Raw genomic sequence first — 25,955 nt, forward strand, 5'->3', positions numbered from 1 at the left:
GTAGCAGGAATGCTCAAGGGCACAGGGAAGAAAAATAGCTGGTTTACTTTTTCCAAGGTTGGAAAGTTAAGGGGATTAAAATAAGTGTATCTATGTCATAGTAAACCTTTATAGGGACTGAGATTTTAGAATTTCCGGGTAACATGGGGTAGCTATATTGGAGTGGCACTACCTCTTCAAAGAAAAGATCCTGAAACTTCAAGCTCTGTTCTGAAAACTGCTATGAGGCTTCATTGGGATTTAAGTACCTAATAGTTAAACAGCCATTAAAAGATTTACTAGACACTCGCTTTAAGTGACCCCCGGGATGTCCTTCAACTTCTCTCAACATCTGCAGTTCCTTTGAACTTTTTTTTTTGCTCTCCAAAAATGCTGATATACATAAAAGATGTATAAATCGAAGTGATGTTTTAATTCACTAAGTGCCTGAAGGGAAGGTGCACTAAGAAAATATATTCAATGAGAAGTTGATTTCTAATGGAGTTTGTTACCACAGCGGTACATGTCATTGTGTACACTAGAGACAAATAGCCCTCAACAGCAACAACAAAAACCCATCTCAATACACAGGGAGAAACTAAGAAAATATAGCTCACCTCTAATTTCTGGTTCAAATTGCTCAGTTCAAAGGGTATTTCTTCTTTGACGTGTGGTACTTCTTTTTGTCGAAATTTATTTTGTTTCATCTGGTGTAATCTCAGTTTTTCAAAGCTATTAGTTAGTTTGGAGAACTGTAAATAATACAGAATGATAACATTTTACTATTGGTTATTTCTAACTCGATTTCACGATAGTTCTTTTCTTGTGTACCTCTTTCAAAATTTAAGTCACGATTAGCAAATGCAGTAAAGCTTAAATGTTCCAATTAGTGAAGACAGAACTAGTTATTAAAACTAAATTATTGAAGTTGAACGCAATTCAGCTTTCATGTAAATTTGGAACTTCATTAACTGCACAGTTAAACAGCGATTCGCTTGATAAAATGTTTTGTTCAGTTTTGTCTTAACCATATGTAGCAAGGCTCAAAATTTAAAACAACCAAGTTTTTTTCTTATTTTTATTTAGTGACATCTTGTGTTGACGATTTTAATTTCAGTAACTCAATCTATAAAATAACCAACTTATACTCCATTTAAGAAAACTGAGGACTTAATTTAAAAGATACAAACAACATACACTTATTCATGTTGATATAAGTTTAAATAAAATTAAATATCAAGCTTGATATGATCTTTTTCTTACCAGTAATTCTTGTTATAACTTAGACTCTGTATTATTTTTTTTCTTGCTTCTACTTTCAAGTAATTGATTATAAGTGTCATGGTCTATCAACATCTGTTGATAGGAAATTTCTAAATAACAAGATTTTTTGTTTTTTTTTTTTATCTTGAAATAAGTATAGATTCAGAGGAAGTTGCAAAGATATTACAGAGAGGTTCTGGGTCCTCTTCATCCAGTTTCCCCAAATATTTACATCTTATTGAACTATATAGTACAGTATCAAACCCAGGAAATTTATGTCGGTACAATATGTGCATGAGTGCATCAATAGTTCATTCCTTTTAATTGCTCAGTATTATTCCATGGTATGGATGTAACCACAGTTTGTTTGACCATTCACGTATTGAGACGTTTTTGGTTGCTCCCAGTTTTTGACTATTATAAGTAAATCTGTGACAATTGTGTCTACTTTATCTGACAGTAATGTAGTCATTGCTGCTTCCTTTTTCCTTCTCACATTGTTTTTAAAATTGATATATAATTCACCTACTATAAAATTCACCCTTTAGAGTATATACTTCATTGGTTTCTAGTATATTCATAGTTGTATAACTATCACACTATCTAATTTCAGAGTATTTTCATCACCTCCGTTAGAAACCCTATATCTATTAACAGTGACTACACATTTCCTCCTTCCCCAAGGCCTGGCAACAACTAATCTACTTTCTGTTTCTATAGATTTGCCTATTCTGATCATTTCATATTAATGGAGTCATACAACATGTAGTCTTTTGTGTCTGGTTTCTTTCACTTAGCATAATGTTTTCAAGGTTCATCCATGTTGTAGCATGTATCAATATTTCATTCCTTTTAATGGCTGAATAATATTTCATTGCATGGATATACCACATTTTGTTTATCAATTGATGGACATTTGGATTGTTTCCACTTTTTGGATATTATGGAAAAATGCTGCTATGAACATCTGTGTACAAGTTTTTGTGTGGATATATGTTTTAATTTCTCTTGGGTATATACCTAGGAGTAGAATAGCTGGGTCATATGGAAACTCTAAGTTTAACTTTTTAAGGAACTGCCAAACAGTTTTCCAAAGTGGCTGCACCATTTTTCATTTCCAGTGGTAATGTATAGGGTTCCGATTTCTCCATATCCTCACCAACATTTGCTGTTATCTATCATTTGGTTATAGCTATCAGCAGGTGTGAAGGGGTATCTCATTATGGTTTTGGTTTGCATTTCCCTAATGACTAATGATGTTCAGCACTTTTTCATGTGCTTATTGGTCATTTATATATCTCCTTTAGAGAAACGCCTATTTATACCTATGCCCATTTTAAAATTTGGTCTTCTTTTTATTGTTGACTAGTAAGAGTTTTTTTCTTTTAATTCTGGACACTAGTCCCTTATCAAATATATGATTTGCAAATGTTTTCTCCCATTTTGTCGGTTGTCTTTTCACTTTCTTTTGGTGTGCTCTGAAGCACAAAGGTTTTTAAAATTTTCATGAAATCAAGTTTACCTAATTTTTCTTGTGCTTTTGGTGCCAAATCTAAGAAACTATTGCCTAATCCGAAATCATGAGGATTTACTCCTATGTTTTCTTCTAAGAGTTTTACAGATTTAGTTTTTATATTTAGGTCTTTGATCCATTTTGAGTTAATTTTTTTCTATGGTAAGGGTTGAACTTAATTCTTTTTCATGTGGATATCCAGCTGTCCTGTCACTGTTGAAAAGACTATTTTTTCTCCATTGAATTATTTTGGCACCACTTCTGCTTTCTGTTGATTAATATTTGTAGGGTACATATTTTTCTATATTTTTTTGTTTTTTCTATTTTTTACTTTCAATTTACATATGTAGTTATATTTGAAGTGAGTTTCTGGAACACAGCATATAATTTGGTCATTTTTAAAATTTACTCTGTAAATCTCTATCTTTTAACACGTGTATTTAGACCATTTTCATTTAATGTAATTATTATTATGTTAGGGTTTAAGCCCGACATTTTTTTGTTTTCTGTTTGTTATCCAGGTTTTGTTTTCTCTGTTTTAGCTTTCCTGACTTCCTCTGGGTTCTTTGAACATTATTTAGAATTCCATTTTGATTTATCTATAGTATTTTTGAATGTATTTCTCTGTATAGCATTTTTAGTTATTGCTCTAGGTGTAATATTATAGATACATAGCTTATTACAATCTACTGGTGTCAACATTTTACCAGTTCAAGTGAAGTGCAGCATCTTAGTTCTCTTTATTTCCCTTTGCCATGACCCATTTCTAACATTATTGTCTTTAAGAAATTTCTCAATATACATTAAGAATCACTTTAGACACTGTTATAATTTTTGCTTCAGCTGTCAAACAATTTATCAATAGAAAACTCAAGAGAAGTAAAGTCTATTGCATTTACCCATGTTTTCACTTTTTCCATTTTTTTTCTTCCTTCCTGATGTCTCAAAAGTCTTTATCATTTCCTTTCTACCAAGAGAACTTCCTTTGGCTATCCTTTTAGGGCAGATCTATTACTGACAAAATCTCTTAGTTTTCCTTCATTTGAGAATTTCTCAATTTCCTCTTGATTCTTAAGGATATTTTCTCTGAACATGGAATTCTGGGTTGACACTTTTTCTCTTTCAGCAATTGAAAAACATTCCACTTCCTTCTGACCTCCGTGGTCTCTGATAAGAAATCCATTATCTGAATTGGTTTTTCTATATAGGCAAAGTGTTATTTCTCTCTTCCTGTTTCCAAGACTTTGTCTTAGTTTTCAGAACTTTGACCATGATGTGTCTTGGTGTAGATTTGTTTGGATTTATCATATTTGAGTGTCACACAGCCTCTTGAATCTTTTGCCAGGTTTTGAAACTTTTCAGTCATTACTTCTTTGAATACTTTTTCAGTCCTACCCTTTTTTCTCCTCTTTTCTGGGACTCTGATGATACAAGTTTTCAACCTCTTGTAATAATACTACAGGTCCTTGAGGTTCATTTTCTTTTAGTCTGTTTTCTCTCTGTTGTTCAGATTGGGTAATTTCTATTTTGCTATATTCAAGTTCACTGATTATGTCCTCTGTCCTCTCCATTCTGCTTTTGAGCCTATCCATTGAATTTTTTTAGTTTGGTTATTGTATTTTTCAGTTATAAAATTTCTAACTGCTTGCTCTTTAGTTTTATTTCTTTGCTAAAACGTTCTAATTTAATTTGTTTCAGGGATGTTTGTAATTGCTCACTGAAGCATTTTTATAATAGCTTCTTTAAACTCCTTGTCAGATAATTCTAACACCTATATCAACTCAGTGTTGGTGTCTCTTGATTTCCTATTCTCATTCAAGTTGAGATCTTCCTTGTCTTCGGCGTGATGAGCGATTTTTTAACTGAGGCCATTTTTGGGTATTGTGTTACATGACTCTGGATTTTATTTAAATATTGTGTTTTAGCAGTCCTTTTCTGACAACATCCCAGTAGGGAAAAATAGAATGCTGCCTCGTTGCTCTCAGCTGGCAGGGAAAGTCCAGGTCTTAACTTGGCCTCAGCTGGTAACTGGGAGGAGGTATTCCTCATTACTGCTGAGTGGGAGTGAGAGTTCAGGCTCCCCACATTTTCCACTGACAACACTTTGATTGGAGGGGCATAGGTGCCTTGTTACTGCTTCTCACACGGCCTCCAATGATGCTGTAGTGAGGGGCATAGCCCTGTTACTATGGAGAGGTGGTGAATGTCCTGACTCCTCATTAGGCTTCCTTGGATACCATTCCAGAGAAGAGGAGGAGGGCTGCCTCATCACCACCAGATGGGCAGAGAAGTCCAGGCTCTCCACATGGTCTCCACTGACACCATGGGCTGGGGAGGGCCTTGTTGACACCCTGTGGTGATGAAACTCCTGGATTTCCACTCAGTCTTCTCTGATTCCATCCAGGTTGGGGCCTGAGCTACCTCATTATAGATAGTAAGGGTGGAACTGAGGCTGTCCACTCAGTCTCTGCCAGTGAAGTGGGTTTGCAGCCATAGTCTTATTCTGTGGCCTTTGGCTAGTGTCAAGCAGTTATTATCTAAAAGTGTTTAATCTTGGTAGGTTGTCTTTTCTTTGGTTTTTCAGTTGTAGGCAACAGGCTTTCCTTGGGGCTCTTTTTGTTTGATTGTGTCCACTGGAGTGTCTGGGTTGCTGGCTTCTCTGTTATCCAGTCTGGGATATAAGAGGTAAAAAGAAATTCTAGGAACTCATCACCATGTTGTTCCTTGGATCCCAAGGTCCTAGTTGGTCTGTCTTTCCTCTCCACTTCTCAGAGTCTTCTTATTGTTTTATAAATAATGCCCAGGATTTCTAGTTCCATTTAGCAGGAAGAATAGGGGAAAGTACATTGACTCCATCTTTCCAGAAGTAGAAATCTCAAATATATATGTAATTATAGTTTTATAATGATTAGAAGGAAAAGAAAATATCCCATTTTATAAAAGGAAGCAATTTCTACAAGAAAATTTTGACAGAGTTGAGTTTTTTAAGACAGAGTATGGTAAAATGTACCCTTAAGAAATTTTAGGAAAATAAGGTTGTAAAGAAATGAGGAATTTCAAAGAAAGAAGCAGTAGAGTGAGCCAGCAGCAACAAAAGCATGTTTGCCACAAGATATCATTTTCTGGTTAGAGAAATGACATAATACTAGTTATTATGCAAACCAAGTCATATACATAGTACTTTTCTTTTTCTCTCTTTTTCCCTCCTTTCCTCTTCCTTCTCTTCTGCCTTCTCCCCCCAACTCTCTCCTTTCCTTTCTTTTAACCAGAGAAGAAAAGAGAGGCAGAAAACTGCAGTGGAAGCATATGGCTGTTCTCTCAACAACAATGTAGTGTTTCCAAAGTGTATTCTATGAAATACCTGTTTATGGTGTTTACACTGTAGCTGTGCTATGGTGTTAGTTGGTTTTAGTTTAAAAAACAAAAGGGTTCCATGGTCAAATATGTTTGAAAAATGATGGATTAAAAAGGCTAAATGGATATTTTTAAAGCAAGACTTCTCACAGCCTGTAATATGCCACTATGCACTGTGAATGTCCAGGAGAAGAGGAAGAGTAAATAGCATTTCCTAAGCTTCCAGTGTTAGTACACAGAACAAATTTTTGTGAAAATTGCCGTAAAGACATTTGTTGGCTAGCTGGCAGTTGAGTAATAAAATAGAGCTGCAAAGCATCAAATGGCAAGGATTCATATATTAAATGACTGCTCAGTGTCTGTAAACAAGCCCAAAACTTTTTACCAACAGACATGAAAAAAAAAATCCAGAAATTAAAGATCTGGTAAGCTGCAGCTGAACTCGTTAAATATAATTTAGAGATGGTACTTAACTTGTATCTAGATTTCTGTATTTTTTCAAGCTTATTCCAGGTTGTGATCTCTTTGTTTATACTGAAAAATTATAGTGATTCAGTATTTATGTTGCTATGTTAGAGCTTCATCTTTATAGAAAAAGGTTGATTGACTTAAGTGTTAAATGCTTAGAGTCTTAACTAGGAAAACCCATATAAAGTTTCATAATTCAAGCTACCATCTAGCAGCAGCTATTTAAATTGCAGGCAAAATATCTAGGTAGACTTAAGAGCTAGTCTTGTAAGATCATACCCATTAAGTGGAATCAAATGCTTCATATTCCTATTGTAATGGCTGATCATCTCCCTAAAAAGGTACATAAGGAGAAACTTTAACTTCTTTGGGCTCCTTTAACTATATTATCATCTGTGAAATCTCTGCACTCCAGAGAAAGCTGGTTATAAAGTAAAATTCATAATCAAACCATATTTCCCATTGATTAATTTACTAAGTGAAGCAAGGATACAGTACCTATGAGACCTGAGATGCTCAGATGCTTATTGCCCTATGTGTCACCTGTGGGAAGAAAGAGAAGACTTTTTGCTTCCTAGCACAGTGGGGAGTATAATATAGGGATAAATCAGAAAGAAATCAGTATCCCTCTCATCATATATGCAGAAGCCCTCTCATTTATGAAACAGCCCTACTAGTAATAAAGCAATAAAGACCAGTTTTGTTCTTTCAAATATCTATTTCATAATAGCAAACCTCCATATTTTAAATTGCCATAGAAGAAAGGACACCCCTATTAGGAAGTAGTGACTACAAAAGATAATACTTTGTTTTTGTTGTTCACAAAGCTAATTATCATGATATAATTAATCTACTAATCACTTGATAAATAGAAAGCCATTAGTCTAGCACTGTGCTAAGAGTTAAAGGGATACAGAGCTGACAATCTAATAAAAGAGACAAAATCAATACACATAAAACAATGAAAGACAGGGCCAAACATATAACCTGTAGTTGAAATACTAGAACTTTTGCTTGTACTAAAAATAATTCATTTTAACAAAATTAACACAATTTTATAGGTCAAAACATATACCAAAACATATAATATTAAATTGTAATAAGTTTCCTTACTTGAGCTCTTAGGGTTTGTAGTTGTCCTTCGTAATTCTGAGTCATTGCTAAGTTACATTTTTCCAAACTGTCCAACTTCTGTCTAAGTAACCCCACCTGAATTAAGAATAAAATTTAATTTTTCTAAATTTTGCCTGACAAAATCAGAAAATATACAAAAGAGGAGTACAGTTCAAATAAAACTGCTGTACCAAACCAAGAATAAATATTTGTACTGTGGTTCTTAGAATAGTTATTAATAATTAAATTCACAAAAACCAAATGTAGCTAGCACTATTCCACTGGGTACACATTAAGACAGTATGGTATGGATGTTTGACAAAAGATCCTTCTCACCGGCACATTCTAAAGCAAGATTTAAAATTTACTTCACATTATCTTTTTGGGAGGCTTATGTCATCGTTCCTGGGGCAGAACCCCTGCAGACACACTTCAGCCTTTATTTTAGGTGCTACTACCTTCAATGGGAGCTCTGTTTTAGTGGTGTTGTGGAATAATTGTTACATTTTTATAAGAACTAACAAATTAGAAAGAAAAAGAAAAATGTCTAAGAGGAGTTCTTAGGGATTTGGCTTACAGAATTTGTCTGCTTAAAAAGTAGGCGAGGCCCCTGTTCGCACATCTGTATTGTGACAGGTACAAAAGTGAGAAAATAGTCCCTTCCATATGCCAGGTCTTATGACCTGCCTCTATTGATAACTAACTAGGCCAAACATTAACTTAGTTAACCATGACAAAAAACTAAGTTCCATTGAGAGGCCACTAGAGTTAGAAAAACGGCCACTGAACAAGTTGACTTGATGTTTTAGTTATTAGCATGTGATCAGTAAACATGTTTCTTATGCCTCACCCCAAAGAAAAATTCACAGACATGAAAGTCCACATCAGGTGAAGCGTATGCCTTTCCTGAACTCCTCTGCAGGCCCGAGAGCACTCAGACCTCCTTCTACCATCACCAGCTTGGCCACAAGCACCTTCACCGGGACCCAGGGCATTCCTCCCAAGTGGGCGCCCAGGTAGACACACACTCCCTTCACCAAACTGTTTTCTCTCTTGTTATGCAATCAAGGCTTTACCTTTTACTTCTTTTAGGAAAGATTTTTCTAGCAGATGAGAAAAGGCAAATGCTCCTGAACTCTGCCTCATCCAAAGGCACAGCTTTGTTGACTACTTTGTTTCTACAGCAGCAAAAGCACGGACATCTTTGCTTGCAAACAGCATTTACTTCACATACGTATTGAATGTTTGTTCACTTCCCTAGAGGACATTGACTAGACTCTATTTCTGTCTGCATTGGCAAATTACTACCGGTTTAAGCTCTGCTTGCCGCTTATTTGATAGAATACACGTAGCACACTGTGACAGAATTTCAAGCTATGAATGCTATTGCTGATGCCTGATAAAAAGTATGTGTAATGAAAAATATATTCGGACAGGACAAATACTATTTATAACAGTCTGAGGAATTAACAATTTATTAACACATCTATGCAGTACCTCTTGACCTTTCTGTTCTAAACAAGTTTGTGCACTTGCCAACTCTTGATCCCGAAGATCTAATCGTGTCTCCAGAGCCCGCATCTTCCTTTCCCAATCCAGTTTTTTGTTGTTTACCATGATGTCAATTTGTTCCATTAATTCCTTAAGCTCAGCCTCACAAGGAGAAACTCTGGCAATTGTAGAAAAGTAAAATACATTTAAAAAGAGTGAAATGTGAGAACAAGAAAAATTATGATCTTGCTTTGAATAGCTTGATCGTTATTTCCTCAAATTGTTCAATTATTTAAATAGGAAGAATTCCGAAAACCAGAGGTTAACGTTTTAAATTAAAACTAAAAGCTAATTTCAGAGCTAACAGTGTACATACTTTTCAAAGGCATTTTAAAAAGTACAGTTGCTGCCATAATATAATGCAATATATTGATAGTCACTGCCTGCATTTCTCTTATGTACTGGTGGTAATGCATGGATCTCCCTGACCCAAAAGTTTTGACTTAGACAAGGGAGTCCTAAAATGAAAAAAATATTGTGTGGATTACATCAAAAATAAGGTCACAATAAAGAAAGTTAGTTTAAAAATAATAAATTAATTAATTTTAGAGTGGGCTAATTCAAAGGAAAATTCTAATTATGAAAAATGATTCCATGCTCTTACATGTAAATATACCTATACCTATGTGCCTATCATAAGTTGAGGAGGTTTGACGGCAGGTCAGCTGGGGTTTCAATTGTGCCTGCCAGGGAGAGAGGAACAAGCCCAGGCTAGGTAAGACCAGATTCAAATGTACTATCTGGGCTACACTGCTGCTCCTTCGGGAGAGAAACTTGGTGTGATCTGGCTGGTGGTATCTCTTCGGAAGGAATCTAAGTGGGCAGGTGTGGGCAGAGTAATGTAAGATTTTAGACAACGGGGATACTATTAGTCAGAAAAGTGGTAATATTTTGAGTCTAGGAAGGTCTACTGTGTTTGAAACAAGACGCTTGATGATAACTAGAATTACAGAGACCGAGAGTAGGAGAGATTGCTAAGTGCTCCCAGGGCAGGGTTCTCCTTCATAGAAGCTGAAGCATTCTGCAAGGACCTGGTATAAATCCAGTCATTCAGCCTGGATAAGTAGGTAGATGTTGAGACCTCAGACTTCAGCTTAAAGAACACACAAATGTCCAGATGAGAAAAGCAAGTTACTTCAGTATCCATTCAGTGGTGCTAATAGGGCTTCCAATATATTTGCCTAGCTGGGAGGAAGGCAGGAGAGGCAGGTGTAAAAGACATCATTTCCTCCATTTAGTTGCACCAAATCAGAATTTTAGGGCTAATTAAGGATCATTTAGCATTTTTAAAAAACTGAAGCCCGGAGACATCAAGGTCACACATTAATTAATGGAAGAGACAGAACTAGATCTTAGACGGCTGCTTCCCATCTTAATTAAGCTCCTTCCTGTATACCACACAGCAAAAGACATGGTGTTTTGCATAAGAACTTGTTTGAAAAATGTAGTACAAATTAGCTCTGTTGCAATAGGTTTAGAAATAGGTATTTGAACTCAAAGAACTCAGAATTTCCAGAATCCCTTTCTCAAGTACCCAGAGTCATCCTGAACAAGAGATGTCCCTTTGATTGGCTTATTCAACAGCAGATTCACCAGTTTTGACACCACAGAGGTTTTAAGTACAAAATGCCATTCTTAAGTCTTCTAACATTCCTGGGCTAAGGCCCAAAGGCTCTCAATTTTTACTTAAAACCTAAAACAAGTCTGAGGAAAGGAAATACTAGTTCCTCTATAAAAAACTTGATTGGATTTTGGTTGGAGTTCTGATGTGGGGAAAAACAACAGAACGAAAAGAATGGTTTTCACACCATTTTTATTTCATAACAACATGTATCACCCTTTACTGTAAATACATTTTGTCTATTTTTTTCTGCTGGTGTAAGCTCTGAAAGAAAAAGGACTACATCAGTCTTGTTCATCACCATCTCCCCAAGGCTTAGCACAGTGCTCCAGCACATAGCAGATGCTCAATAAATCTCTGAAGAGTCAACAAATGAGTTTTTTCCATTACTATCTCCTTGGCATATAGGAATGTACCATGCTAATAGAATTAAAATATAGGCCTAAAGTAGAGTGTGGCATCATATGAGCTACTCAATCAGTATTGTTAAATAAGTGAACAAAGGGTTTATTTCCTGGTTATGACTATGATATGCAAAAGTCAGAATATTAGACTTCAAGGTGGAAGGGCTTTTACAAGTCATCTAGTCCAACTACCCATTCAGTGTTTGCATACCTTCCATAAATGTTTCTGGAGAGAATCATCTATCATAACCCACTGATGAGATTCAGCAAATCTAGGACAGAGCCCAGATTCTGCATTAGTAACAAAGGTATCAAGTACATGCCACTTGGTGCATGCCAAAGTTTGTGATCTATTTTGTAATATCACTGCCAAGAGGTCACCCAGCCTAGGTCTGAACTTTTCCTTTAGCAGGTAACCACTGTCTGAGATTGCATCTAAACAGAAGTGGGTTTTTAAAAGTTCTGTCTTATACTGAAGAACTTTTTCATCCACTGGTCCTAATTTGATCCATTGTAACCATTGAGAACAAATGCCTTTTCAACATTGTAGACTATAAAATACTTGAATACAGTTATCAATATGCTGAATACAGTTATCAGTATACCTCCAGATTCTCCCTGAGTCTTCTCAATGTTCAATATTTGAGACTGAACATACTAACAGACAATGCCAGAATATACGGTAATGGATTGTGACCCAAAACCTTTGCAGCAACAGTCCTAGAATGGTCAAGACTTGGTCAATGACTGACAGCTTCCCCAATTTTGCCTCCACTTCCAACTCAGGACCAACCAGAGAAAGGCAAATATGTTCCCCAAACCAATCACATAGGAGGCCCTGCTTCTAACGATCCTGCCTCTAGCTTTCCCATGTCGACGGCCTAGGGCTGAGGCATACCTGAAGCCTTCTGGTTTTTCACTGTTAAGCCTTCCCACTCTCCTGCCTGTCTTTGAGTCTGCCAAATGCAAGTGATAGCTGACTCCCTTTTTATAGAAATCTTTGAATAAATAGTCTTCATTTGTTCTTATTGGGTGGTCTTTATTTTCACAAGTTATCTTTATTTCCTTCAATTGCTTGTAGAGATTTTTTTTTTCTCTACCATTCACTACCTAGTATACTGTCTAGGAAATACTACAGGCTTAATATACAGTTGTTGAACTGTGTATTAGTTGAAGAAATGAATGACTTATTTTAAGATTTTCAGAACCTTCATAATCCTGGTGGCTCTCCTCTGAACAAGTTCCTTCCTGTTTGTCGATTTCCTCCTTGAAATGTATTGTTCAGAACTTTAACATGGTACCCAAGGTATGGTCTAATTAGCTCAGAGAGGGACTCTCACATCCTTTGTTTTAGGTGATACATACTTTCATTCAAGCAGATGAAGATCACCTCAGCTTTGAATTTGGGAGGGGGAAGGGTAAAGCAGTGATATCATATGACTTTTAAGGCGAGTTTTTTCTTGCTAAACACGCTTTTTCCTTTTCATGAATGCTATGAGTAGAGCCACCTACTCACTATCTTGTGATTGTTTCATTTTGGGGGATGCTCCAAGGGCAGGGATTTATATTTATTTTCATTACATTTCAGTGTTACAGTTTCAGCCTCGATGTAGGTTGTCATCACTGATTCTTTAAGGAAGCAAAAATTCACAGGTGACTTCTCCCCACTGTGAGAGGAACTAGGAAGATAGAGACACAAGACCAACTGCCTGTGTATAGGAAGACTTGCAAGGCAGGCAGGTACAGTAACAGATTGATGAATACATACAGTTCTTTTGGGAACAGAAAGGAGGGGCCCGAATACCCCTTGGGTATTGGACAGCGTGGACTATCACGGAAGACTTCCTGAAAGAGGTAACACCTGAGCATATATTTTGTGATCCTGGTACTGTCAGAGAATATATTCACTATACCTCCCAATTCTGTGTCAGCAGCAGATTTGATAAGCATTACTTGTTTTACATATACAGTTTTTTTTTCATACAAGTGATTGTTAAATGTCATAAAGGACAGGAGACAGGACAGAGCCCTCTGGCCTTCCATTATCAAGCCCTTCAGGGTCACAGTGATCTGTTGATTATTTCTTTTATTATAATCAGATGTTAATCCACTTAATTAACCTTACTTTTTTTTCCCACAATATATGTGGTGAAAAGCCCTATAAAATATGCCAAAGCCCAAGTACATCTCTGTCTATATGTTCTCTGATGTACCAGCATATTTGCACTTTGAAGCAAGGCTGGTCTAGCATGCAGTGGTCCAGGTGCATCCACGCTGAGTCCTGGTGGCCACTGCTTTCTCTTCTGGATGCTCACAAACCACTGATAATCTTTTCCAGAGTCTTACCTAAGATTTAGTCAAACACACTTTTACATCAAATTCAGCTTTTGGTCATATTTAATACTCCCTTTTGAAAGTCAATGGTCTAATCTTGTAGTATATTTTCCCTTCTTCAGTTTCTCAGAGATAATTAATAGCAGTTCAGCTGTCTCAGTATCAATATCTGTTCCTAAATCTAGTGAACTTTAAAATAAAATACAAAAGGCTTAGTTTAGCCTCCTCCATAACTGGACAGTACATTATTTATATTTGTATTTCTTCCTTTAGTCAAATGCTGACTAACACTATGCTAATTACTTTCCTGTACTTCCTGTCATGAAGCCTCATAACATCCCATAAAGTAGACCTTATTATTCCAAGTTTAGAAAAGTTGATTGAGGAGCTAAAAAAGAAAAAAAAAATTCTCTGAATCTTTCAGCATTGGAGACTGGTTGGATTGTGCTGGATAACACTACTTAAGACATGTAAACCCCCGCCCTAACTATTGGGTTTATCCTTGGGAGCAATTCACAAGAGAAAGATCCTGAGGTCAGGACAGCAGTCTGAATGCATTAAGCCAGAAAGGAGGGGGCACATTGAGACTTGCAGGGTAACATATCAGTCTGGGGATCCTAGAGTTAAAATATCAGGACATCATTATTTGGAGATGAAGAGAGAGCAAACTAGAAAGCTGGTGATGTAAATGGAGGCAGTAGTGGCAAGTGTGTTGGGAAAGGGCAGGGGAATGGAATGTGGAGAGAGTCATTCAGAGTAAAAGGGGCTAGAGTAAGATACATGTAATATATGTCACCCCAAAGTCCTTTAACAATGGGCTTAGGTGCTGATTCTTTTTTTTTTTTTTTTTTGTGATAGGCAGGCCTCTCACTGTTGTGGCCTCTCCCGTTGCAGAGCACAGGCTCCGGACGCGCAGGCTCAGCGGCCATGGCTCACGGGCCCAGCCACTCCACAGCATGTGGGATCTTCCCAGAATGGGGCACGAACCCATGTCCCCTGCATCGGCAGGCGGACTCTCAACCACTGCATCACCAGGGAAGCCCAGGTGCTGATTCTTAAAAGGCAGATCTTCATCAGACAGATAACTATGGTGACCATATGATTTGTTATCCAACCCAGGACAATTTTAAAAGTGAAAGGGGCACTAATGTTAATTATTCCAGGACAACAGGTATAAACAGTGGCTGTTCTCGGCAAACTGAAATGTAGGGTCAGTCTATACATCACCAGTCTGGAAAACAGAAGAGGATAATAGGTCTATTTTAAAAATAAAAAAAAGAGTGAGTTCAGTTTAGGACATGAGAGGTGTCTGACAGAAATGGATCTTCACCTTGGGAGAGAGAAGAGGGGCTTTGCCTTAAAAAACAAATATAGAAGTCATCACGGAGAAAGGGGAGGGAGAGAGGAAGGGAAGCAGGGAGAAAAAATAAAGAGGACACTATTTCATGCAACATGGACAAGCCTAAGAAAATGAGTTTCCAAAAGGCTGATGAGCAATCTTATCAGGTCTTACCTTTTTCAAAATATTCTAATAAAACTCATTTAAAAAATGTATTAACATACTATCTGTCTTAGTTATATTACTATTATTTAGTTCTACTAAATGTATAGTGACACAATGTATTCAAAGTGGTGAAAGAAAAAAATTTTCAACCAAGACTATTCTAACCAGCAAAAGTTATCATTCAGAAAAGATATAAAGAATTTTCCAGAAAAGCAAAAGCTAAAGGAGTTCATCACCACTAAATTGGCCTGACAGGAAATGTTAAAGGAACTTCTTGAAGCTGAAAAGAAAGGGCACTGATTAATAACAAAAACACATATGAAAGAATAAATCTCACTGGAAAGGTAAATATATAGTAAAGGTAGTGAGTTAATCACTTATAAAGCTAGTAAGAAGATTCAAAAACAGGTAGTAAAAATAACTATGATTACAACAATTAAGGGATATACAAGATGAAAAGATGTAAAATGTGACATCAAAAACATTAAATGCAGCAAGGGGAAGAGTAAGAATGTTGAGCTTTACAATGGTATCAAACTTATTATCAACTTTATATCAACTGTTATAGATAGCAATTGTTACATGTAAACCTCATGGTAACCACAAAGCAACAACCTATAGTAAATACCCAAAAGACAAAGGAATATAAGCATACCACTAAAAAAAGTCATCAAATCACAAAGGAAGAGAGCAAGAGAAGAAGAAAGGAACAGAGAGGAACTGTAAAAACAGCTAGAAAACAATTAACAAAATGGCAGTAAGTGCACAGCTATCAATAATTACTTTAGGGATTTTCCTGGTGGTCCAGTGGGTAAGACTCCACACTCTGAACACAGGGGCCTGGATTCCATCCCTGGTCAGGGAACTAAATCCCACATGCATGCCACAACTAAGAGTTCACATGCTGCAACTAAGAAGCCCTCATGCCACAACTAAGAGTCTGAATGTCACAGCTAAGAAGTCCACATGCCACAACTGAGACCCAGCACAGGCAAAATGAATAAATAATAAATAAAAATAATTTTTAAAATTGAAAAAAATAATTATTTTAAATGTAAATGGACTAAATTCTCCAATCAAAAGACACAGAGTGGCTGAACAGATAAGAAAATAAGGCCCATCTATATGCTGCCTACAAGAGGCTCATTTAGGATGTAAGAACACACATAGACTGAAAGTGAAGGGATGGAAAAAGATATCTCATACAAATGGAAACTGAAAAAAAAGTTGGAGTAGCTATACTTTTATCAGACAAAATAGACTTTAAAACAAAAACTGTAACAGAGACAAAAAAGGGCATTGTATAATGATAAAGAAGTCAATCCAACAAGAAGATATAACATTTGTAAATATTTACACACCCAATGTAGGAGCACCTAAATATATAAAGCAAATATTAACAGACCTAAAGGGAGAAATAGACAGCAATACACTAATAGTAGGACACTATAATACTCCACTTACATTAATGGATAGATCATCCAGACAGATAATCAATTAAAAAACATCAGCCTTTAAACAACACATTAGACCAGATGGACTTAGTAGATATTTATAAAATACTCTATCCAAAAGCAACAAAAACACAGTCTTCTCAAGTGTACATGGATCATATGTTAGGTCACAAAACAAGTCTTACTAAATTTAAAAGGACTGAAGTCATATCAAGCAACTTTTCTGACCACAGTGTTATGAAACTAGAAATTTATTATACAAGAAAACTGGAAAATTCACAAATGTGTGGATATTAAACAACATGCTACTGAATAACCAAAGGTTCAAAGAATAAATAAAAAGAGATAGTAAAAAAATACCTTGAGACAAATGAAAATGGGTATGTAACATACAAAATTTATGGAATGCAGCAAAAGTAGTCCTAAGAGGGAAGTTTTAGCTATAAATACCTACCTCAAGAAAAAAAAAGGTCTCAAATAAACAATCTAACTTTACACCTCAAGGAACTAGAAAAAGAACAAACAAACCCCAAAGTTAGTAGAAGGAAGGAAATAAAAAGATTAGAGCAGAAGTAAGTGAAATAGAGATTAGAAAGACAATAAAAAAAGATCAGTGAAACTAAGCTGGTTCTGTGAAAAAGATAAATAAAATTGACAAACCTCTAGCTAGACTCACCAAGAAAAAAAGAGAGGACTCAAAACCAGAAATGAAAGAGGAGATATTATAACTGATACCACAGAAATAAACAGATAAGAGACTACTATGAAAAATTATACACTAACAAATTGGACAATCTGGAAGAAATGGATAAACTCCTAGAAATATACAATCTACCAAGACTGAATCATAATGAAATAAAAAATCTAAACAGACTGACTGCTAGTAAAGAGATTGAATCAGTAATCAAAACCTCTCAATAAACAAAAGTCCAGAACCAGATAGCTTCACTGGTGAATTTTACCAAACATTCAAAGAATTAATACCAATCCTTTTCAAACTCTTCCAAAAAAAAGGAGGAGGGAACTCTTCCAAACTCATTTTATGAGGCCAGCATTACCTTGATACTGAAACCGGACGAGAAAGTCACAAGAAAAGAAAATTACCTGGTGAACACAAATGCAAAATCCTCAACAAAATATTAGCAAACCAAATTCAACAGGCATACACTACGATCAAGTGGGATTTATTCTAGGGATGCAAGGATGATTCAACAACCACAAATCAGTCACTGTGATATGTCACATAGACAAAATAAAGGATAAAAATCATATGATCATATCAATAGATGCAGAAAAAGCATTTGACAAAATTCAACATCCATTATGACAAAACCCCTCAATAAAGTGGGTACAGAGGGGACATACAAAAGTACTTCAACATAATAAAGGCCACATGTGACACGTCTACATCATACTCATAGTTTTTCCTCTAAGATCAGGAACAAGAAAAGGATACCTACTCTTACCACTTTTATTAAATATAGCATTGGAAGTCCTAGTCAGAGTAATTGGGCAAGAAAAAGAAATAAAAGGCATCCAAATTGGAAAGGAAGAAGTAAAACTGTCACTCTATTAAGATGACACTATATATATATATATATATATGGTATAAAGACGCCATCAAAAAACTGTTAAAAACTAATAAACAAATTCAGTAAAGTTGTAGGATATAACATCAATATACAAAAATCTGTTGTATTTAAATAAACTAATAATGAACTATCAGAAAGAGAAATTAAGCAAACAATCCCATTTACAATTGCATCAAAAAAGAATAAAATACCTAGCAATAAATTTAACCAAGGAGTTGGAAGACCTGTATATTGAAAACTACAAGACATTAAAGAAATTGAAAACAATACAGATAAATGGACAGATATTCCATGCTCATGGATTGGAAAAATTAATATTGTTAAAATGTCCATACCACCAAAATCAATCTACAGATTCAATGCAATCCCTATCAAAATCCCTATCCCAATGGAATTTTTCACAGAAATAGAACAAATAATCCTAAAATTTGTATGAAACCATAAAAGACCCCAAATAGCCAAAGCAATCTTGAGAAAGAACAAAGCTGAAGGTATCACACTCTCTAATTTCAAACTACATTACAAGCTATAGTAATTTAAACAGTATGATATTCAGAGAAAAGCAGACACACAGATCAAAGGAACAAAATAAAGAGCCCAGAAATAAACCCAAGCATATATGGCTAAATAATTGATGACAAAGAAGCCAAGAATACACAATGGGGAAAGGACAGTCTTTTCTATAAATGGTTTTGGGAAAATTGGACAGCCACATGCAGAAGATTGAAACTGGATTAATACTTTTACACTATACACAAATATTAACTCAGAATGGATTAAAGACTGGAGCGTAAGCCCCAAAATTATAAAATTCCTAGAAGAAAACAGGTGGTAAAGCTCTTTGGCATTATGCCTTGACGATGATTTTTTGATTCTCACACCAGAAGTACAAGGAACAAAAGCAAAAATAAACAAGTGGGACTACATCAAACTAAAAAGTTTCTGCATAGCAAAGGAAATCATTGACAAAATGAAAATGGAGAAAACATTTGCAAATATCCAAAATATATAAACAACTAATACAACTCAATACAAAAAAATATGATTAATAAATGAGCAGATCTGGGGCTTCCCTGGTGGTGCAGTGGTTGAGAGTCCGCCTGCTGATGCAGGGGACACGGGTTCGTGCCCCAGTCTGGGAAGATCCCACATGCCACGGAGCGGCTGGGCCCATGAGCCATGGCCACTGAGCCTGTGCGTCTGGAGCCTGTGCTCCACAACGGGAGAGGCCACAACAGTGAGAGGCCCCCATACCGCAAAAAAAAAAAAAGCAGATCTGAATAAACATTTTTCCAAAAAAGACATATAGATGTCCAAAAGACACATGAAAAATGCTCTTTATCATTAATCTACATCACTAATCATTAAACATAATGCAAAAAACCCCCACAATGAGATATCACCTCACACCTGTCAGAATGGCTATTATCAAAATGACTAGAAATATAAAGTGTTGGCAAGGATGTGGAGAAGAGAGAACACTTGTACACTGTTGGTGGGAATGTAAATTGGTACAGTTGTTATGGAAAACCATATGAAGGTTCCTCAAAAAATTAAAACTAGAACTACCATACGATCTAGCAATTACACCTCTGGGCATTTATCTGAAGAAAATGAAAACACTAACTTGAAAAGATATATGCATCCCCATGTTCCTTACAGCATTATTTAACAATAGCCAAGTTATGGAAACAAAGTAAACGTCCATTGATGGATAAATGGATGAAGATGTGGTACATGTATGTATATGTGTGTGTGTATAGACACACACACATACAATGGAATATTATTCAGCCACATAAAAGAGTGAAATCTTGCCATTTGCAACAACATGGATGAACCCTGAGGGTATCATGCTAAGTGAAATAAGTCAGACACTGAAAGACAAATACCATATGTACTCTCTTATATGTGGAGTCTAAGATATATATATATATATAAGATATATGTATATATAAACCAAACTCATAGATGCAGGTAACAGATTGGTGGTGGCCAGAGGCAAGAGGTGGAGGTAGGAGGAATGGATAAACTGTTTTTTCAGTTTCAAAAATAATAATAAATAAATAGAATTTAACATTTCTGTGGTGGCTCACAAATCCTATTTGCACGTCACATTCTGTACTACACCTGAAACATAATTAGAACCAAATGAGAGAGACTCCAGCAGAACTCCTAGAACTCACTTTTGTAGACATGTCTGTGGTGTCAGCCTGCTCTTTAGTCAATTGTCTCTCCTAAAACAGTAAATGAAAGATTTATCACTTTATGATTTTTAGGTCATAGTTTCATGGTTGCCCTTGTTCAAAATTAATTATTGAATTATAGTTAAAAGTAGCTTTTTCTCAAGCACTTTTTTTTGTTGTCCAAAAAATGTTATTTACTGTCACCATGAGTGTTTGCTGACATACTAGCATTGCAATGCCTATTCTTATTGCATATTTGAGATGGTAGCTCATATTCGGTCCATTCTTTGCTCTCATTTGATAAGCTTAATGTTAGGATGTGGAGGAGGTGTAAATCCCACTATTCCAATAAAGCATGCTTAACTGTACTTATAAAGGCCTTATTCTAAAGCCTTCATTATAATCATCAAAAAAAGATGTTTATAGAAAGAAAATGCAATGTCATAGCTTTCAAGTCTCTATCAATGTTTTATAAGAATTCTAGGTACATACAAATTTAAAATCTCATTTTTTTTATGTTCTAAAGGGAATGGAAATTCTGTTTAAAGATCTACATTACAGATAAACTTTTTCTTGAAACTTTTCTATGATAATTATTCACATTCTGAGTAACATCTTGGTTCACAGATTGAACCAAGGTAAGGAGGTTTGGAGACAGTGTAAGGAGGTAAGGAGACAGTGAAATGTTAGCAAGCACTAACCCTCTTTCTTCAGCGTGATTTCTAAAATCATCTAGAAGCATAAATAATTATCTGAAAAATTATTCCATATTAATACATACAAACATAGGATACAATTAATAGTAAATAAATATTTACACACGCATTAGCTTAGATTTTTTTGTTTGTTTTTTTATATTTCTTTTCTTAAGCCTGTGGGAGAGGTTGAAACTAAAGCAAATCTGGACATATTATAAAGCCACTGAAAAAGTATGAACCCCAAATCAAATTTGTATGTGACATATATTGCTATCCCATTTTCAACATCTAAAATTACCCTTTGTACTTTTTTTGACTATTTAAACATTTAAATATTTAATAATTGACTTCTACTAATAACCATAAGCATGGATTCTATAAGCCAATCTCTTAAGACAATTAAAATTCCCTCCTGCCAAAAGGTCTATCTGATGAGAGACTGCAGTGTTAGTACATGTGAGGACAGTCACTTTACCCTTTTTCTATTTAAAACTACAGCCATCTATTTCACTGGATCCTAACAGTGAAGAATTAGGCAAACACTGATAAAATCCGTTTTTCCAATACTAGAAAACTAAGAAATATACTGTTCCCTAAATATTAGAAATTTCTAATGAAACTTCTAATGTCAGCTTGTTCTGATAACTTCCAAATCTGTATCTGCAGCCTGAGCTGCTGAGCTCCGGACTTCTCTAACCAACTACCTATTCCACACTGACATTCCCATAGGCGTCTATAGGCATCTCAGTCTTCACAAGTTCAAAGCAGAGTGCTAGACTCCCTGTGCCACAAACCTGCTCCCACTCCAGTCCACTCCATTTCTTTAATTGGCACCATAGTTACAGTTACTCAAGATAAAAAAACTCTTCATGATTCTAGATTTGGGTTTTCCTCAAACCCCAGAACCATAGTCCTATTGACACTGCCTCCAGTATACTAAATTCTGACTACTTCTCACCATATCCAGTGATAAAACCCTAGCCTGAGTCATCCTTATCTCTTGTCTGCTTCCGTCCTTATCTCCTATGTGGCTAGTTGCCTACTCAACATCCAGCTTTCCTTTCTTCCATACCAACAGAGCTCTGATGTTATTCAGTGTGGAAATGTATCCAGCGAAAAAAACAACTACATTTCCCAGTCTCCCCTGGAGCTAGGCATGGCCATGTAACAAAATCTGGCCTATGAAATGTAAGCGGAAGTTGCCGTGAAGCTGTTGAAAAGAAGGCCACAGCAGTTGCTGTTGGTGTCCCACACATCTCTCACACTTACCACTTCAGGGCACTCAGCCTGACTTCCAGTGGACAGAACCTGCATTTCTTTGCCTAAGTGTCTTCTCTTGCTACTGGAGTCCTCTTTGCCTCCTGTGTGATAGGCCAGCAGTGACAGGGAATTGAAGCCCTCCCAGGAGCAACCTTCAACCAATAACTGTCGGTTACTGGTGTATAAACATTCATTTGCTCCTTGGATGGAAGAACTCTGAGGAGTGTGATTTACACTGGGTTCCAGAGTTTCCCCATCAGGATTTTGCTCCAGTCACCCTCAGTGGTACTTGGTTTGATAACCTGCCTTTCCTTGTTTTACTTCCCCAACCCTACAGGTGATAGGCTGAAAAATGGCCACCAAAGATGTAAGGTCTGAGTCCCCGGAACCTATTAATGCTATTTTATTTGGAAGAAAGTTCATTGTATAAATTAAGTGTCTTGAGATGGGGAGATTATCCTACATTATCTGGGTGGGCCCTAAGAAAGAGGCAGAGGGAAATTTGGCACACACAAGAAAAGGGGATATGAAGATGAATCAGACACAGATGAGAAGATGCTGGCCTTAAGGATCAGTGATGTAGCCACAAGCCAAGGGATGCTGGCAGTCACCAGAAGCCTGAAGAAGCAAGGAACGGTTTCTCCCCTAGAGCATCTGGAGGGAATGCAGCCCTGCTGACACCTTGATTTTGGCCCAGTGACACTGATTTTGGACTTCTGGACCACAGAACTGTGAGTAAATGCATTTTAGTTGTTTTAAGCCACTGAGTTTGTTATACAGCAGTCATAGGAAACTAATAGACCATACTTTCATCTCCCAAATAAACTACTTGTATCCAAATCCTTGTTTCAGGGCTTTGGCTTCTGTAGGAACCCCAAATAAAATGCTGGCATGCTCTCTTTTGTTTTTACCCATTGCCCTTCCTCTGCTCCCTTCCTGGAAGGCAGATGTGATGCTGGAGGTGGTTCCGCCATCTTGCAATCATTAGTTGGGGCCAAACAATAAAGCCACACACTGAGGGTGATAAAGCAGAAAGATACATCTAGACTTGGATATACAGCTAATTATTTGATCTTTACTTGGATGGGTAACAGGCATCTCAAACCAAGCTTGCATTTTTTCCAGTCTTCTTTATTTTAATAAATGACAATCTTATCTTTCCAATTGGTGGGACAAAAGCCCACCATCGCATCTCCTTCCTGCACACTCCACATTCAATCTATGATTTCTAAATATTATCAGCTTTTCTGTCACAACATCCCCATTTGTCACTATTTCTACCAACCTTATCCAAACCACTGCCATCTCCCACTGAATTAGAGTTCAGCTTGTCTGTCTTTTCTACCCATGCTTTGCTATGGTCTAGTCTTCACATAGCAACCAGAATGAGCCTTTCAAAACTTTAGGTCAGAAAATGTCACTGCTTTGCTCAAAGCCTTCCAGTGACTTCCCATTGTACAGAGTGAAACCTAAAGTCTTTACCAGGTCTGCAAGGCCCTACAGGACTTGGTTCTATTTGTCTCTCTGAGGTCACCACCTACCACCTTCCTCCCGGCTTGCTCCTCTCTAAACACACTGGCCTTTTTTTTGTTCCTTGAAAATACTAAGTATGTTCCTGCCTCAGAACCTTTGCTTTTGCTGTCTCCTCTGTCTGGAATGCTATTCCCCAGGCCATATTGAATATATGAATACATATGAAGAGAACCCTCACTTTCTGTAGGTCTTTCTTCAGATTTCACCTTATCAGATTTACTTTGTAACTCTCTACTACCATAACCTGATTAATTTTTCTTCAAAACAGTCACTACCATCCCCCTGACAGAATATACCCTCATTTATCTGTTAAAATCTGTCCCCCCACTGCACTGTAAGCTCCATGAATCCCTGATGGTATGGTAGAGCCAGTGTCAGCTCTGAACTGCCAACCTGCAGAAAAATAAAAACCCTAATCTGTTTGGGTATCGTGTTATGAGACTCTGGATCCTTTATAAAATTTGTATTCAACAGGCCTTTTCTGAGAATGCACCATCAGAGAGATGGGGTGCTGTCTCACTCCTGCCAGGCCATGGTGGAATCCACGTTCTTGACTAAGCATCTGTTGCTACTTGGGAGAAGGGACTCCTCATTACTGCTGGGTGGCCGGGGGAGGGGTTCAGGCTCCCCACTAGTCCTTTGCCAATACCACCATGGCTGAGAGGGGCAGGGGGTGTCCTCATGGCCCCCATGGACACTGTGGGAAGTGGGTGGCCTCGTTATCATTCACCGCTCAAAGTGTCTGTTTTTCTTTGCCATCGTAAGTATGTATGTATCTCCCTGAGATTGTCTGTGATCTGAGGCAAGATTTGGGTATTCCGGGATCCCTGGGCCACAGCACCGAATGTGCTTCATATCCCACTTCAGTTTCTTATATGAATGGGTACAGACTTCATCTGTACTCTGACCAGCTGTCCTTCATGAGTCAGCTGTTTTGCTGATCCACCCATTTTTTCCTATTCTTGAACTTTTTAAAAGTATTTTCATAATTTGAAAATAAGATTAGCACAAGATATTTGCATTTCTGCTTTTCTCTTTTTTAGAGAAAATTTGGAAGCCATTTCACTGCATGATTCTACAGTGCACCTGGCTCTGTTATGCTCTTTTTGTACATAGCTTTTACATGACCTATGGTCCAGTGAGACTGCTTTTTCCCCCGCAGGGGAGAGAACTAATGAGCTCCTCCTGTTTCTATCATTTTCATGTTTTAGCACCTCTCTGTTTCACCAATGCTCTGACAAGAGGCTCGCAACTGCTCCAAGTGGTTCCAAGGTGCCAGACCACGGAGCACCTGCAATGTCAGGTCAGGGTGAGTGTGCCTGGATCCTGATGTACATGCCTAGGTTTACACATATCATGGCTTATTTCTTTTTCATTTTAAAAAAAATGTAACTTGTAACTAACACAACCAACCTTTTGTAAACATTGTCCTGTAAAAATTACGTACAAATTTATCCTACACAGAGGTAATCTTTAATCTTTGCCTTAACTTAATAGCAGCTTGAGTCTTTCACAGGAATCTTTCTCTTCCCTTCTTTCTTCCCTCACTCCCTCCTCCCCTCTATCTCACTCCCTCCCCTTTCTTCCTAAGTGTCTTTCCCTCCTTTCAAAGTCACTCAGTGAATTCCTACAACCACTTAGCATTGTGCTAACACTTCAGGGTCTAACTTCAAAGTCTGAGATATCAGAATTCTACCCTAGGTCCACTTCACTTTGCTTCTTCAGAGAAACAAGAAACTAGAACTCGTTAAATGTGATTACTCTGGAGAGGAATATGTGTATTTTGTGGGGGATAAATTATGAGGGAGGGAGAATAACGGGGTATAGTCTGGGCCACTCAGATACGAGAATCAATCAAATTAAAAATAATTTTCAATGTGCAAAAATAATACATGACAATTTATTAAACTACAAATATATATTGACTTATATTAGAATTATTTACAAATTATAATTAAAACTGTATTTAACTCATAAGAAACAGGTAAATAAAGTTGTGATTATGAATATGCCCAGAGGGAAAGGACACTCTAAAGGTTAAGAAAGTTGTATACTTGGGGTCTTTTGTCTTTCCATAAAAATTGTGAATTTTTTTTTTTTTTTTTTTTGGTGTTTAAAACCTTCCTGT

General features: G+C 36.7%; 1 protein-coding gene across 3 annotated transcripts in view; it reads right to left on the bottom strand.

Moving 5' to 3' along the window:
* Positions 1-25,955, bottom strand: part of DEUP1 (deuterosome assembly protein 1) — a 220,110-nt gene that overhangs the window by 67,141 nt on the left and 127,014 nt on the right. For 2 of the 3 annotated variants that reach the window (XM_024731273.1, XM_024731274.1), the window contains 3 exons: positions 9,188-9,359; positions 7,691-7,786; positions 597-731 (listed from right to left, as the gene is read on the bottom strand). In XM_024731273.1, the coding sequence (XP_024587041.1) occupies positions 597-731; positions 7,691-7,786; positions 9,188-9,359 (403 nt within the window). Of the gene's footprint in view, positions 1-596; positions 732-7,075; positions 7,121-7,690; positions 7,787-9,187; positions 9,360-25,955 lie in introns of those variants that run through there. The other variant, XM_024731275.1, reaches the window with a different exon arrangement.

Source organism: Neophocaena asiaeorientalis, unplaced genomic scaffold (assembly GCF_003031525.2).
Source record: "Neophocaena asiaeorientalis asiaeorientalis breed wild unplaced genomic scaffold, Neophocaena_asiaeorientalis_V1.1 scaffold143, whole genome shotgun sequence".
Lineage (NCBI taxonomy): Eukaryota > Metazoa > Chordata > Mammalia > Artiodactyla > Phocoenidae > Neophocaena > Neophocaena asiaeorientalis.